Source organism: Octopus bimaculoides, chromosome 11 (genome assembly GCF_001194135.2).
Source record: "Octopus bimaculoides isolate UCB-OBI-ISO-001 chromosome 11, ASM119413v2, whole genome shotgun sequence".
NCBI classification, from domain to species: domain Eukaryota; kingdom Metazoa; phylum Mollusca; class Cephalopoda; order Octopoda; family Octopodidae; genus Octopus; species Octopus bimaculoides.
In genome coordinates, this window is record NC_068991.1 from 74,057,368 (window position 1) to 74,074,909 (window position 17,542).

General features: G+C 36.8%; 1 protein-coding gene across 10 annotated transcripts in view; it reads left to right on the forward strand.

The window, feature by feature from the left end:
* Nucleotides 1-17,542, forward strand: part of LOC106873685 (SRSF protein kinase 2) — a 269,253-nt gene that overhangs the window by 169,650 nt on the left and 82,061 nt on the right. For 2 of the 10 annotated variants that reach the window (XM_014921157.2, XM_014921159.2), the window contains exon 1: nt 1,126-1,301. The exons of 6 other annotated variants lie outside the window; for them this stretch is intronic. In XM_014921157.2, the coding sequence (XP_014776643.1) occupies nt 1,276-1,301 (26 nt within the window). In that variant the 5' untranslated portion in view covers nt 1,126-1,275. Of the gene's footprint in view, nt 1-1,125; nt 1,302-2,097; nt 2,116-15,839; nt 15,953-17,542 lie in introns of those variants that run through there. 2 more of the 10 variants (XM_014921158.1, XM_014921152.2) reach the window with 2 other exon arrangements.

A 17,542-nucleotide genomic window follows, 5' to 3' on the forward strand; every position in this document is an offset into this window, starting at 1 on the left:
TGTGTGTATATATATATATATATATATATATATATATATATATACATGTGTGTGTGTGTGTATATATATATACATATGTTTATATATATGTTTATACACACACACACACACACACACACACACACACACACACACACACACATACAAACACACACATACGTATGTTTATATATATGTATATACTTGTGTGTTTATATATGTATATAAAAGAACAGTTTTAGTGCTGTTCTGCCAGCCACAACATGATGAGGTTTTCTGCAATTATCTATTGATTATTTACCAGTTCGAATATGATCAATAGAGTGGATAAAAAAAAAAATGAAAAGCAAATAAAAAAAAAAGAAAGAAAAAAAAACGGAAGAGAAAAGAAAACCCCCTTGTTGTGGCGAATAGTTTCTATCTCTTTTATTCTTCAGCATTTGTAGTGTATTTGTTTGTTTTTTATTGTTGTTTTAGTGGTTCTGTCTAACGAGAAGTTTATTTAGAATTTCTCTCACATTCAAAGACATTTGTTTGCAGTGATTGATTCCTTGTTCTCTCTATTCTTTCTTGTTCAACTTCAGCTCTTCTCTCTTACGTGTTTATTTTACTACTCTGTCTTCTTTTGTTGTCAATCTATATTCATTTTCCTTTATAATAATAATAATAATAACAATAAATGGTTCCGCCTTTTAAACTTGTGCTGTTTCAAGTTACGTTCAACTTTTATTTAAATTTCCTCACAAAAAGCTGCAGCGGCTGTAATTTTGCGGGGTTAATTTTAGCATTTTAATCTCAAAATTTTGATACGTAAGATTTGGCAACGTAACTCATTTCTTTTCACTCCTGTAGATAGACTCTAGCAAACTTTATCCCTATCCTATCCTTTTTTTTCTTCATTTCTGTACCCTTCCCCCCCCCCTGCTCCTCCCATTTTATTATAGATACACTCTCTGTATACTTTTGGCTAGATTCCAAGTTTTCTTGTGGAACGCCATGGTAAAGAATCGTGGTTGTCTCTCTCTCCCTGCTTCCCCCCTTCTCTCTCTTTCTCTTCCTTCTCAGTGTGCATTAGCTCATATTTAATGCTACCGTTGCCGTCGTCGTCGTTGCTGCTGCTGCCGCTGCTACTGCTGCTGATACAACAACAGCTTTCTTTAGTTTAAGTCAGTTTTTCACTTCAGCCTTCGTGCTTTCTGCTTTCCGTAACAATTATTTTGCCAGTCATGTGCTGTTGCCTACCCCTCAATTTACCATGTGCGAATAGGGAAAATACTCACATGACAAAAAATACCCATGCAGCCAGAAAGTTTCAGAAACAGGTATGCACCCCCCACCTTACCTTCATTTCATATCCCTCACTCTCTCTCTCTTTCTCTCTCTCTCTTTCTCTCTCTCTCTCTCTCTCTCTCTCCTTCTTTCTCTGTCTCGCACCCCCCTTGATGTGTGCCTTCCTGTATGTGTTGTATATTTTGTTTCATTATCAAGGTCCAGCTGAATATCCTTTGATGTTGGAATATTTCTCTTTTTTTTTTAATTCTTCTTTTTCCCCCTTCATCACTTTAATGAAAATACTTCCAAATTTTGCAAAAAGTTTGTGGTATTCTTTTATTCTTTCAATTTTGGAGAGATTTAATTTCGTTTTCTGTGTTTTCTCATAAATTACTTTGGTTCATTCAAATTTAACCAATTTACAAATCTTTCTGTAAATTCTTTACAGTTTTCTTTCAAGTATTTAAAAAAAAAAATCAAGATTCACAGAATTTTATCTGAACTTTTTATTTTTTTTTATTTCAATATTTGTCGTTGCAAAGAAATTGTAAAGTTGGTACACACACACACACACAGACAAAACGAGTCTAGGATGTATATACAGTAGCTTGTTTGGTACCTTCTTAGTTCCTGACTTGAAATTCCACGGAGGATGACTTTACTGTTCATCCCCAGAGACTGATAAAACAAGAACTAATAATACTGGAGCCAAGTCGAAAGAATATACACCTTTCACAAGAAAACTGCTTTGTGCCTACGAAAGGAATCACTTGTCATGGTAAATTTCCTTGTGGAAACGTTTTAGACTTGGCCTTGCAAACATTCTTCATTTCTAAGAGTCAGCCGCCCATCCGTCCAAGAAATGTATGTGTTTCTTAGTATTGATTTTAATTATGTGAAGCTTTGCTCTGTATGTATATGTTATTTGCATCCTTTCTTGTCAGCATTTCTTGTATTTTCAAACATATCTTTTGGGTTAAAATAATAATAATAATAATAATAATAATCTCTTTGTTTCACATAAACTCTCTTATATGTAAATACACATGTGCACACATACATTTCCATGTTTATATATACAATTGTTTGTGTCTGTGTGTATACATATATATATATATATATATATATATATATATATATACACACACACATATACACGTGTGTATATACATGCATACATATATGTATATACATATAAACATTTATATACATGTGTATATATAAACGCACGCACACACACACACACACACATGTATGCAGAAAGAATTCTTGTACACTTATTGAAACAGCTTAATTCTAGTTTTATCTTTCAAGATTTTTATTTATTCATTTAATTTGTATTTCCATGAGTTCCTTGCAGTTTGTTTGGAACTGTAAAAATTCCTAAATCCATCGTTATTTCTAGTTCTTCATAACCTCGTCTTTACTTTACACACATGCATATTATACATAGATATAAGCACATACACACTCTCTCTCTCTTTCTCTCTCCAAACTCAATGCAAGAACAATCTATCTTCTCATTAAAAGGCGGGCAAGATTGATTGGAACTCTTGTTCGTTGTTTTCCATGGAAGTTATTTTTAAAAGGAATGACGATGAGCCAAACTGGATTGGTATCTATTTTTGCTTCCGTTTTCCTCTCCCACATCTACAGACAAACACTAACACTGCCACATTGAATTGGAGTTAATTTGGAGGCGGTGTGGTGTATGTGTGAGAGGACAAGCGTTGTTCTGAGTTTCCAAAGATTGATTTACTAAAAATATAGGCTACAAATTGTTACTTAGATTAATTTGCAGGAATTTGTTTTCTTTTTCCCCTCTCTCTCTCTCTCCTTAATTTTCACAGCAGAATTTTAAAATTTTTGTCAGTTTTTTTGAAATGATGAATATATTCTTGATATTTTTACTGTTTGCTTGCCATTCTTGATTTAGATGGGGAGGTAGAATTTATAGCTGTGTGTGTATAATCGTTGTGAATCGTCTGTTAAGATAAGTTGGTAAAACATTTCTTCAGCCCAGGTCTGCTTCCTTGTTAGTTACTGGTTCCACTGCATGCACTGTTGGTTTTAGAAATTCTATGAATGTTGCAGGTTGACATTTCTTATCTGAATGTATCTGTACAGAAAGTCTGTATAGATTTCTTTTGGCCCGTGAACAGCAAAGTGTAGGCCCTTTCTCCTATCTGAGTTACCTATGGGCATTCTGGCACTTGAACCTTGTAGTGGAAGGTCTTCAGGGTCTTGATTGCCCTGATCAAAACTTAAATTGCTGCTTCTCTCGTGATATGTGCGTGTGTAGGGGGGGGGGGGGTCACACTTATTTTTTGTTTTTTATTTATATATTTATATATGTCTTTGTGTAATTTATGTTGATTTACCAATTCTTTAATGACTGGATATATATTTGTATATCCCACCCTTCAGTTTTATATAAACCCTGTCTGTACATCCCCTTATATGCCTGCCATTCCACTTTAATAATTGTATTTATAAATGGGCCCATGTTACAAATTATAGAATTAAATTAGTAGGTTCTTCTCACCCCTGTGCCATCCCACCGCCACTTATGGCTTATGGTATTTAGTTATATCTTTTTATGATTGAAATCTGTTTTTCTGTTCCTCCCTCTAGTCAATTATTGAATTCAATAAAATCAATTACTCCCCCCCCCCTTCCTTTCCAAACTTTATGAGCCCCGCATTATTTGTGGTTAATGTTAGCAAAAATAAGTGTTGATCTTTAAGTGCCTCATTTAGTTCCAGTTCTCCGCTATGCTCTTACAGTCAAACCAATGTCATTGTTTGACTTTGTCTTTCGTCCCTCTACGATCTGACGAATTGTACGCGGATTGATTCTCTGATCTACTGATAAATTAATTAACAATATTACAATTAAATAATATTAATATATTATTATTATTATAAGCTTCTTTCGTACTATGGAAGTGTTGTGTTCCTGAAAATTTTGGTGTCGCATTCTGTAATGCGAAACTTATTTTTCTCCCGTGTTACATAACATGAAAAATAGGTTTTGCATTACAGAATTCCACATAACGGTAGGATTTTCAGGAATGCAATTTCTGTGTAATGTGGAGCATGTCTGTTTTATTAGGATATAACAAGTACCTGTGAGACACTGATGTCAATTCAACTGGCTTCATTCCATATTTATTGAATGAAGTAGGAAACAAACCATGTTACTTTCAAGATGTTAAAAGCCTAATTTAACTGTGAGACTAAGTGCAGGGATGGCCGTGTGGTTAAGTAGTTTGCTTAACAACCAAATGGCTTCGGGTTCAGCCCCACTGCTTTGGGGCAAGTGTCTTCTACTATTGCCCCAAGCTGACCACTGCTTTGTGAATATGATTGATGGAAACTGTATTAAGCCCATTACACATACACACACACACACACACACACACACAATTTGTGTGTGTGTGAATGTAAGGAACTAATTGATGCTTTAGGGCAGAAAGGGTTCCCAGAACCCATTCCTGTATTTTACAGCCAATTTTGACAGGACATTAAATGAAATAAAATTTGTTTTAAATAGAATTTATTCATAAAAGATACATAATTTCATAACCTATCGTTTTGAAAATGGTGACTCCCCCTCCCCGAATTTGTTTTCCACCATACCCTGAAGTTCCTTGGAACCTATTTTGAGGATCACTACTTAAGGCTATCCTTCTTCAATACTGATTTTCTAGTTCCAAGAGGGTTAAGTTTATTCCTTAGCTTTTTTAAAGTTAGTTTAACCCCTTTTTGTTATCATATTTCTGTTGAAAAAAAAAAAGCTTTTGCTTCAATTAATTCTTAAAATAATGAAAAATGTACTAAAATAACTTGTTTGATGCCTAGAACATAAACTGACCTATATTTTGGTGGACAGTTTAATTTAAGTTAGCATCATAGAGCTAAATGGCATTTTCAGGCTGGTTGACACATCATCATCGTTTAATATCTCTTCTTATGGGTTGAACGATTTGACATGGAGCTGGGCCGCAGGGAGCTGTCCAGACTCCACCTATCTGTTGTGGCATGGTTTCAATGGCTGGATGCCCTTCCTAACACCAACCACTTAACAGTGTGTGCTGGGTGCTTTTTAGGTGGCACCGGCACCTGCAAAAGGACAAGCCTGGATGTGTGGAAGATGGGTTTTACTTAGCTTGAAAATCGCTGTCTTCCACGCTTGGTTAACCAACCTTGCTTACCTTGTGCAATGCATGCAACAAGCCATATTCCTTTGAACCTTCTACTGTAGATGTGACCCACAGGGATGAATATGGAGTGGGAACTACAAGACCACATTTAAGGTTTTATTGTCTATATTCGTCCTGTATAGCATAGATTACTTGCTAAAGCTTTTATTCTGTTTTTTTTTTTTGTTTCTTTAACCCTTTTGAGGTCCACTTGCCTGAGACTGTTCCTAGTTCTGTAATTTTGTCATGCAGTCTTCTCATTTTAAGTGATCTAAATTAAAATCATTCAATTTTGTTATATTTTAAACACCGGCTTAATGATGTCTGCTAATTTTACCAAATTTCTCAATATTTTCAAAATTACGTGATGCCAAGGCAATGATTTTCAGAAGTGTGGTAAAGAAAGGGCTAATACCATCATGTAATTGATATTAATCAATATATTGATAATGGCTGTGATTGCAAAGAAGGCAAAGAACCAAACTAGAGGCTTAAGGGCAGCAGTTCCTGAACTTATTTTGGTATGGAACTCATTATATGATTTTTCCATAAAATGAGGAATCCATACCAGTATTTTCGACGCCATCCCTGCCACCTTCTTCTAGTAAACCGTCAAATGTCTTATTAGTTCCTTCTCTGACATTTTTTCTCTCTCTTCTCTTTAGAATACTTTGAACTTTCTTCTACAGATCTCTTTATATAGAACTTTTAATGAAATAGTTGGAGGTTATTTGTGGTAGCTGACGTGGTTTGGCTCTTGTTTTCAATATTCTAAATATCAATATTGCAAACCTATAATGAGTTAGCGTCAGAAAGCTGGCAATTTTGCAGCACCTTTTAAATCGCTGACAGCGACACTCCAGGGTGCCATAGCTTCAACTGGGGAGTGGGTGGGGAGTTTTAACCTTTAAAAGTAATGGCTGCATGGTTAACAAAGAAGTTCACTTTTTAACCACATGGTACTTTGGGTGTCTTCTACTACAGCTTTGGGTTGACTATTGCATTTTGACAGAAACTGTACAGAACCCTGTTGTATCATCATTTTAACATCCACTTTTCCATGCTTGCATGGGTTGGACAAAGTTTATGCAAGGCAGATTTTCTGCAGCTAAATGTTCTTTTTGTTGCCAACCGTCACCTGTTCTCCCAAGTAAGGTAATATTTCCCCACCACCAGACATGTCCTTGCAGGAAATGACCGATGCTGCTTGTCTGACAGTGAAGAACCATTTCACAACTATCACATGATGTCAAATCAAGGAGACACAAATAAACACATACACGACAGGCTTCTTGCAGTTTCTGTCTATCAAATCTAATTGCGAGGCTTTGATCAGCCCAGGGTTACAGTAGAAGACATTTGCCCTAGGAACCATTTGGTTGGGAAGCTAACTCGTTACCACACAGCCCCATGCTCGTATATGTATATTTGTGTGTGTCAGTTCCTGTGTTTTTGTATTAATACCATTTGGTCTGTTGTGACGTTTGTGTATGCTCACGTAAGCAGTATGCCCCCCCCCCCACCTACTTGGCAGTTTGACCTTCAAAAAATCCAGTGGAATAAATGAATTTAGTAGTCAACAAGAAAGCATTGGCATCAGGAAGGACATTCCGGTTATAAAAGATTACTCCCAAAAAGTCTTGTCCAACTCATGCCAGCATGGAAAAAATGCAGCCATAAAATGGTGATGATGATGATGACGGTGTTTAATAAACCAGTTCTTCTACATTGAATTTCTTTTTTCGACAGTAACTTTTTTTTTTATCGATAAAAAGGGGTCTTTTGATTTCTTCTTTTAAGCATTATACAATTGATGCTATTACCATCTTCCATCTTCTCGTTTCTAACGTTATATACAAATAAAGAGGAAAGAATGTTTCATCTGTTATGCATGGAGATCAAATATATTTGCTTTCAGACATTACATTGTGTTGAGATAGGTTTGAAATGTAGAAAGCAATCTCATGTGTTATCATTCTTTATTTCCACTGCCTGGGACGATTTCTCTTTGATGGTGTTGCAACAGTGTATGCGTTTGGTTTTGCGTTAATGGTTCATTCCAAACCTTGGGAGCGATATAGATTTGAATTGAGAGGCAGCGATATTAAGTTATAAATATCTTCTCTCCTCCACTCTACTTGTGGATTATTTTATGAGAAATCTATAAATCAGGACTGCCAAATATAAAAGTACTGATCAATTTATTCTTGCCATTTTGTTTTTCTGTTCCAAATTGTAGGAAAAGTATTATCCAAAATGGCTTACTTTTATACATAGTTAAAACCGTTTTTTTTTTTAAAGTTTTTTCTTTTTATTTTAAAATTTTCTTTGTGAATTTGTTCTTCAAGCGTTTGGGAATTATAATAAAATGATTAGCTGAAAAAAGCCTGGATAACGTTTTAGATTCCTAGCATTAATGATAAAATATTTGAATATTTCTGCAGACCATATTTTGAATTTATTTCTCTTGTGAATTTAATTCTGAACAATTATACAGCAAGGAAGAACGGATGGAACTGAACTAAGGCTTTTTTTTTTTATGTAGGGTGGAATGTATAATTGGGGTTTATTCATGTTTTGAAATATTCCATATGATCACCCAATAGTTTAGTAACCTTCATACTTTTTGGATGCCAACTGTCCAATTATGACTTATCTGTTTATATTTTCAAACTGTTGGGATGGGTTTGTAGTTAAGAAGTTTGCCCCTTGACCATGTGGCTTTGGGCTCAGTCCCACTATGAAGTGCCATGCACAGATGTCTTCTAAAGCTTTTGGACTGACCAGTGCCTTGTTTGGGAATTTAGTAGACAGAAAGAGAAAGAAGCTCAGCTCTGGAGGAGGTAGACCATAATTGGTGAGGCCATTGTAGCTGGGCTGCAGTCAGTGATGCATGTTAACGTTTCCTGTCAGTGTATCTGGTGTCTCTGCCATTTCATATTCCTCTGGAATAAATTTGAAAAAACCCTTTACTTAAAAACAGGTAATGGTTGGCAACAGGAAGAGCATCTGCTTATAAAAATCCTGCCTCTAATACCCCCCCCCCCGTCTAACCCATTCTATATGAATAAACAGATATTAAACTTTTCCTATAGTTAAGGGCATCCAGCTGTAGAAACCATGCCAAAGTAGACAGAACTTAGCACAGTCTTCTGACTCACCAGCTCCTGTCAAACTGTCCAACCCATGCCAGCATGGAAAACAGACGTTAATTGATGATGTAATTCATAAGATTCTATGATATGCCAAGATTCTGACTTGAGTCATTTTCTCTCTCTCACGTCTTCAGAAGTGTTATGTTTTATTCAATATATTTAGTTGTAATTCTTTTGTTTTGATATTTTTTTCTTTCTTAAATATTAAACATTAGATTTTTGGATGTTTTCCGGTTTCTAGTTTTCCCAATTCTAAGCTATTGTTTCAAATTGTTTTCACTTTTTGCAAATTAGTTATCTAAATATCTAAGATATTTTATTGTTATGATGGTAACTGTTTTTAATTTTTTACTTCATTCTACCAAGATGGAGTTAAAAGACTTTTCTATATTTACATCGATGTAGCTTCAATCAGTTTGATCTCTGATTGTTATCTGGATGTGTATACATTGTATATCAGACTGAATTCCAACAAGGAACCATTATTTCTAAACTGAAGATAATAATAGCATTCTTATCCAACAGGCTGATGTACTCATGTGCTAGCGTCCATTATTGTCTTTAGTGTTATTTTTAGCAAATATTTTCAAAGTAGGTTGTTTTTTTTGTTTTTTTATTGTAGTATTTAGTAGTCTGTAGTTTGTATGTTTAACAATGTTTATCCATGTTTGCATGAGGGATGGGGCAGAAACATATTCAAGGCAGGATTTTGTGACTGGATATTCTTCCTATTGTCCACCCGTACCTATTTTGGATGGAAGGGAATATTTTGTTTTTTTAATGCCACATATTTGAAAGTGCAGAATAACCAGTCCTAACAATGTTAATATAGAATGCAAACACCATTCACAATTTTGGCTGAAACAAAGCTATAGAATGTCAAACATTTATGCACATTTCTGTGCACACGTCTCTATTAACAATAGTCTTGATGCAGCACTCGTAGGGCATTAGTTGGACTGGGACTGTGGGAGAAGACAAAATTGTCCAAGGTGTTGCGCAGTGGGACCTGGTTCAGAATTGCATGGTTGCAGCTTGAACTTATTAAACATGTAGCCATGTTTGCGACTATGGTCATGTATGTATGTGCGTATGTATGTAAAAATGTGTACATATGTTACAAGTCTGAGAACTGACACACTTAGACTCCACTGTTCCTTCAGTCATCATCTGGCTGTCTTAAATACGTTATAGAATCGAGGCCTGCCAAGCATGCGATACAAACCAGTACAAATGATGCAATTTAATTGGCTACTCAACCGAGTAGTGGCTGACCTCTTCCTAAAAGTGGAGACATTTCAGTATTAACTGGTGTTCCGCCTACTGCACTTGAACATAAAGATGTGTGCACATGTACGTACACATTTTTAGTGCAGACTGATGAAGATAGCATCAAAGGGACCTGATTGAGTAAACAAAGCTATGACTTCACCTATAATGCTTCTCAGAAATAGGTGTGAGTTACAATTGCATGAATAAAGGAATATGTAAAACCTGTTATCTATGCATTTTCTTTTATACATACCTACATACATGCGTCTTGGTCAGTCATCATTATCATCATCATTTAATGTCTGTTTTCCATGCTGGCATGGGTTGGACGGTTTGACTGAGAGCTGGTGAGCCAGAAGGCTGCACCAGGCTCCAATCTGATCTGGCAAAGTTTCTACAGCTGGATGCCCCTCCTAACGCCAACCACTCCGAGAGTGTAGTGGGTACTTTTTGCGTGCCACTGGCACAGGTGTGAGTCAGGCTGGCCTGGCATCGATCATGTTCGGATAGTGCTTTTTATGTGCCACCTGCATTGGGGCCAGTCAGGGGGGTACTGGCATCAGCCACGTTCGGTTGGCACTTTTTACATGCCTTTAACACAAGAGCCAGTCAGGGGGTACTGGCATTGGCCACATTCAGATGGTGCTTTTTACGTGTTACTGGCATGAGAGCCAGTCATGGGGGACACTGGCCACAACTATGATATTGGTTTTACTTGGACTCAACAGGTCTTCTCAAGCATATCATATCACATGACCCATCAGGGGTACTCTTAACTGGGCCGGACATGCGTGGCTGTGATCTCACTTTAGTTGCAGGGTCTTCTCAATCACAGCATATCTCCAAAGGTCCTAGAAGACATGGTTGTGTGGTTAAGAAGCTTGCTTTTCATCCTTGTGGTTCCAGGTTCAATTCAACTGTGCTGCACCTTGGGTTGGTGTCATCTCCTACAGCCTCAGTCTGACCCGTGTCTTCTGAGTGGATATAGTAAATGGAGACTGTGGAAGCCTGTCATATCATCATCATCATCATTTAACATCTGTCCCACCCATGCCTGCATGGGTGGGACAGTTTGACAGGATTTGACCAGCTGGTGAGCTGCCCGAGCCCTATTTGTTCTGGCATGGTTTCTACAACCGGATGCCCACCGACCACTTTACAGAGTGTACTGGGTGCTCTTAATGTGGCCTCAGTATGGGTACTTTGCATGGTATGGCACATGTACACACACACACACACACACACACACACACACACACACACACACACACACACACACACACACACACACACACACACACACACACACACACACACACACACACACACATATATTTATAGGCGCAGGAGTGGCTGTGTGGTAAGTAGCTTGCTTACCAACCACATGGTTCCAGGTTCAGTCCCTGTCTGTGTCACCTTGGACAAGTGTCTTCTACTATGACTTTGGGCCGACCAAAGCCCTGTGCGTGGATTTGCTAGGCGGAAACTGAAAGAAGCCCATCATATGTGTGTGTTTGTGTATGTATGTATGTATGTATTTGTGTGTCTGTGTATGTCCCCACCACCATCACTTGACAACTGACGTTGATGTGTTTACATCCCTGTAACTTAGTGGTTTAACAAAAGAGATTAATAGAATAAGTACTAAGCTTAGTAACTTAGCGGTTCAACAAAAGAGACCAATAGAATAAGTACTAAGCTTAGTAACTTAGCGGTTCAGCAAAAGAGACCAATAGAATAAGTACTAGGCTTACAAAGAATAAGTCCTGGGATCAATTTGTTTGACTAAAGGTGGTGTTCCAGCATGGCCACAGTCAAATGACTGAAACAAAATAAATAAATAAATAAATATATATATATATATATATATATATATATATATATATATATAATGTTGCAGTATAATCCTGTAGCATTTAAACCAATCATATTTGGCCGACTGACCAGATCTGTCCTCTGACGCTAACCCTAAAATATCATTCTAAAAATTAACGGTTACCTCTTCAAAATCTCAAAGCTGCAAGATAACACATGATTAAATGAAAACAATATGAATAAGTAAGCATTACTTTTGACAGAATAATGTGATTGCTGAAGGGTTAAAGTATAATGTGTGGTTTTAATATGTCTGGCCTTTCTATATTGATGACCGGAGAATTCATGTGTCGTATTTATATACAGTATATTTGCAGAGTTTTGTTCATGTACAGTAGGCGGAACACCAGTTAATACTGAAGTGTCTCCACTTTTAGGAAGAGGTCAGCCACTACTTGGTTGAGTAGCTAATTAAATTGCATCATTTGTACTGGTTTGTATCGCATACTTGGCAGGCCTCGATTCTATAACGTATTTAAGACAGCCAGATGATGACTGAAGGAACAGTGGAGTCTAAGAGTGTTATTGCCTCAATCTGTCTATGTGTGTCATTTTTCAGATTTGTAACACAGCACAGATACTTGACTAATGACATTCTCGTTTTTATTCGTCTAGAGAAGCACTTCTCTCTTCAGCTTTCTCTGCTCCTCTTATTGGCTTCCATTTCTTCTTCAAAATTTCTCAAATGAAATTAGTAATTTTGTAATAGCCTGAAATTGACCATTATTAAAGGTACTGCCATGTTGAAACATCACCTCTTTATAAGAAATATTTTGTACACATGCACAAATGCGTAGATGGTGCATCTGTCACGCATCTGAAAACCAGAATTTACAAATACATCTAACCCATGCAAGATGGATATAGGAAAACATTTTGATTTTTTTTCTCTAGGCTTCATGTGATTGTTCAATGGATTATCCATTAAATTAGTCATTGCTAAGCTTAATACTGTCTAAGTTAGAAAAGGATACTGTTTGAAATGGCACTTATCAGGAATTATCTGCAACTAGCTTGCCATCTTGATATTCTTTTTGAAATGGCATCTACAAAATTCAGATCTGTAAATGATGCTAGTCATTTCTTAGTTGATGTTTATCTCCAGCATTTGTAGAAGTGGTACAGCCTCATAAGGTTTTAAGCTGACTAAGATGAGATTTTGTTGAATATACAAAGAAATTCATAAAAAGCATATCATATATATATATGGATAACGGATGTTAAATGATATATATATATATATATATATATATATATATATATAAAGATATGTTGGCTTTGCCTGTGTGTTAAACATTCTTTCTCCATTATAAAGGCATGTGTTTTAACTGAATGTATGTTTAGGTCTTTGGTAGGATATCAGTTGATCTCCTGAGGCTTATTGGTTACATTTTTGCTTCGGTCACAATACTGCCTACAGAAATTTATCTAAAAGCTGTTAATTTGGAAGCAGCAAATAGACGTTGCTTTAATATTGTATATCACTGTCATCGTCTTTTCTCCATGTTGGCATGGGTTGGACAGTTTGACAGTAGCCAACAAGTCACAATGTCTGCTTTGAATATGTGTTACATGCAAGTGGATTTAGTAGGGGGAAACTAGAAGTCTTTTACACGTGTGTGTGTGTGTGTGTGTGTGTGTGTGTTTCCTTGCCTTCTTATTGTGTGATTTCTGGTATTCTATGAAAACGTGTCTGACCATGGAGGGAATATTACTTTGCTTAAAATTAGAATCCTAAAAGGGTTAGCAACAAGACAGACATCCAAAACACCCTCAATAAACTTGGTCTGACCCGTACAAGCTTGGAAAAGTTGACATCAAAATGATTTATATGTATGTATCATTGATTGAACATCCGCCTTCCATGCTGGCACGGAAGTAAGGCCTAGAATCGAAGGGCCATCGAGTTAACCTAGCAAAAACCAAAGTCTTAGCAAGTAGGAAGGCAGACAAATCACAAGTCCCTGCTCAATCTGTAGAAAAGATGTAGGTAGAAACTCCATAAGATGCACCCAGTGTAAGCTTTGGACACATAAAAGGTGCAACAATATCAGAGGAAGGTTAACAGGGAAAACAGCTTTTGTTGTGGAAGGTGCACAGGTACAATAAACACTGAAAATGTACAGAAAATAGACTCCATCAACTGCCAGAGAAGTAAGCTAGAAGTAATTGATAGCTTCTGTTATGTAGGTGATCGAGTTAGTAGCAGAGGTGGATGCTCTGGGAGCATAGCTGTGAGAATAAGATTAGGCTGGGCAAAGTTCCGAGAGCTCCTACCTCTGCTGGCAACAAAGGGCCTCTCCCTCAGAGTGAAAGGCAGATTGTATGATGCTTGTGTGTGAGCAGCTATGCTACATGGTGGTGAAACATGGGCTGTGACAGCTGTGGACATGCATAAGCTTGAAAGAAATGAAGCCAGTATGCTTCACTGGATGTGCAATGTCAGTGTGCATGTTCAACAGAGTTAAAGCATCTTGAGAGTAAACTTAGGCATAAGAAGCATCAGATGTGGTGTGCAAGAGAGACAACTGCACTGGTGCAGTCATGTGATGTGTATGGATGAGAACAGCGTTGAGCCTCACGGGGGTAAAATGGTTGAGCTTCTTTTGAATGTTGGGCCTCACAAAGGCAATGACCAAGACTTTTGGCATTATTTTGCACTTGGGAAGAAGATCCATGAAGCCAAGTAAAATCACAATTGTGTAAGATACCAGTGTCATGAAAATGGCACCCATGCCATTGGCATGTAAAAGCACCTCTTGAGTGTTGGGCCTCACAGAGGCAAGGACCGAGACCATTTGGCTTTATGCTGTGCTTTGAGTGTTGCACCTCTCAGAGACAATTGCCGAGACCATTTGGCATTATGCTACCCTTGAGAAGACGACCCATCAAGCCAAGTAAAACTGCAGTTGTGGAAGATACCAGTGTCACGCAAATGGCACCCGTGCTGGTGGCATGTAAATGCACCCATTACGCTCTCAGAGTGGTTGGCGTTAGGAAAGGAATCCAACCATAGAAACCATGCCAAAAGAGACTGGAGTCTGGTGCAGCCGTCCTGCTTGCCAGCCCTGGTCAAACCGTTCAACCCAGGCCAGCATGGACAACAGATGTTAGATGATGGTCGTGATCATTGTTTAACGTCCGTCTTCCATGCTGGTATATGTATATGTATATATATATATATATATATAAATTTGTCTATTTACATAATATCGAGGTCTCATTCATTCTTTTGTCATACTATTACTATTAATGAATACACACACGCACACACACACACACACACACACACACACACACGAGTAGGCACTTCATATTCAAGGCTCTGATGAAGCTATACAATATCCTGACACTCAACTAAGAGTCCACCACATAGCAGAAACAGTTGTAAGCTAATGAAATTCATAATGCAACCATTGTTTTTCTTGTGTCATCTCTTTTTCTTATTACCCCTCTACATTCATCTAACATTGTGTTCTGGACCAAACGTATATTGAGTTCTGCACCAGGTCATTAGTCTCACTATGCCTAAGTGAAATGTATATATACATATATATATATATATATATATATATATATATATATATATATATATGCACGCAGACACACACACTAATTCATGCATAAGGTAGGCAACTGCTGTGGTCTTGTAACTTTTGGAAAGTAATGTAGTTTTTTTTCTGTTTGTGGTCAGAAAGTCTTTGAACTTGTTCCTCTGTTTTCTAAATTGAAATGAATGTTATTTGTCTTCGATTATCTTGGATTAGTCGTATTCCCTCATCAGAATGGACAGAAACTGTAGAATCACCCACTTAAGGATTAATCATTCTGGCTGACACATACGTTCGTGCTGCTGCCGCCGCCAATTGCCAGCATCTTTCTGGCTTTGAATACTTCAGCTCCAGATCGATCAATACTAGATAGCTTCGTATAGCTAAAGAGCCTGCTACTGCTTCAGCCAGCCAACCAGCCAGCCAGCCACTCCACGGTCGCTACTGTTGCTGCCACTTTTTAGCAGAACCTTAGGCTGTTGTTGTATAGCTTCTTGTCCACTTTGCCTCTCTCTCTCTCTGGTCATTTTCAATTTTTAACCATTTCAAGTTTTCACCTCTTTTCTTCCCTTAGCATTTTAGGATACTGTTTTTATTTCATCCCTTATTGTCTCTTTTCTATATAAACGAAAACCAAATTAATTGTAAGTAATTGTTTATATGCTATTGTTTCTCCTTGTCTTTTTCCGTACATATAACATTTTCAGTTTTGTTTCTTTTTTTTTCCTTTTTCTCTCATTTTGTTTTTTGATTTTTTGCTACATGTGATATGATTATGACATCATGCTGCATTAAGTAACTCACAAAGCCTCCCATGTAGATCTTTTATACTTTTTAGATTGAATAGCTACTATTTTTGCCTGTTTTTTTTTCTTTTGCTTGTTCAATGAAATACCATAGCTACTTTTACACGTTTATGATTCATAGTTGTCGATTATTAAAAGCGTCCGCGTCACTCACCACCTGATGCTATTTCTCTAACTTGCTTTCGGGACATTTATTTCTCATTTGTTATTTTTCTCTAATTTTGCAGAATGTATATATATATATATATATATATATATATATATGTGTGGTGTGTGTTTGTGTGTGTTTTGTTGTATCATTATATTTATAAAGATCCTTGTGTATGCCTTAATTTTTTTTCTCTCTCCTTTTTTGATAAGTGGATTTTGGTTGAATTTCAAGTCGTAGATTCTTCTAGTTAATTTAATATTCGTTCCCAGTGACTCATTAAATTTTGAAAGGCACTGCATCCCATGTCCATGTGCCCAGTGGAAACACATCCTGTAGTTCTTGTTGCCTCTGTTCTGTCTTGTAATTTGCTGTCAAAACGTATTTCAGAATATCACTTTTGTTCTTTTATAGTAAATTCTACCAACTAAGTAGGGGTTTCTTTTTGTAAACGAGCATGCTTTCTTTTCACCCCTTTATCTCTCAACTGCCTCTTCCTTTCTCTCCCCTCCCCCTCTCTCTCTCAATACTTTTGCTAGTATCCAAGCTTGTTTTTCGAGAACTTTAATTATAATTTTACTTACAATATACTAAGGCTCTTATCTTCGGTGGTCTGAGTTGGTTGACCTGGAAGTTATACTTAGAAGAAGCCCATTTAATGTAAGGGAAATTGGTTTGAAGTTATTTGTGGCAGCTCAAGTGCCTTGGCTCTCTTAGTCTCACTTTCTTGCCCTGACTCTCCTTTTTAATATTTGTTCTCTCTCTTGCATATTACTCTCTGCAGACTGCTATTGTTCTGGAGATGAATAAGTTATTCTAAAGCTTTTGTTTTCCTTCTCTATTCTTGCAATGGTACTGCCGTTATCTTTGAATATTATGTTAATTTGCTTTGCTTGACCCATCAGATATTACTTAAAAATATTGATTATTTTCCTAAAGACACCATCCAAGTAATTGTATTGATTTTTATCAATACCACTATAAAGATTCCTTAACATCGTATATTTTTATAGAATTGTCTCTTGTGCATTATAAAATCAGTGCTCTGTGTGTGAGAGAGAGAGAGAGAGAGAGAGAGAGAGAGAGTTCTTTGATTGATAAACACATGTTGAATAAAGAATTGTAAATGTTGTGGGGTTTGATTGCTATTATTGATTGTTGTTATGCTGTTTTATATACTACATCAGTATGACACATCATTCCTCTGTTCTGGCTTTGTTTTTGGAAATCACTTAATTTGGCAGATGTTTCTGAATCTGTCATTCGAAGTAAATTTTAAT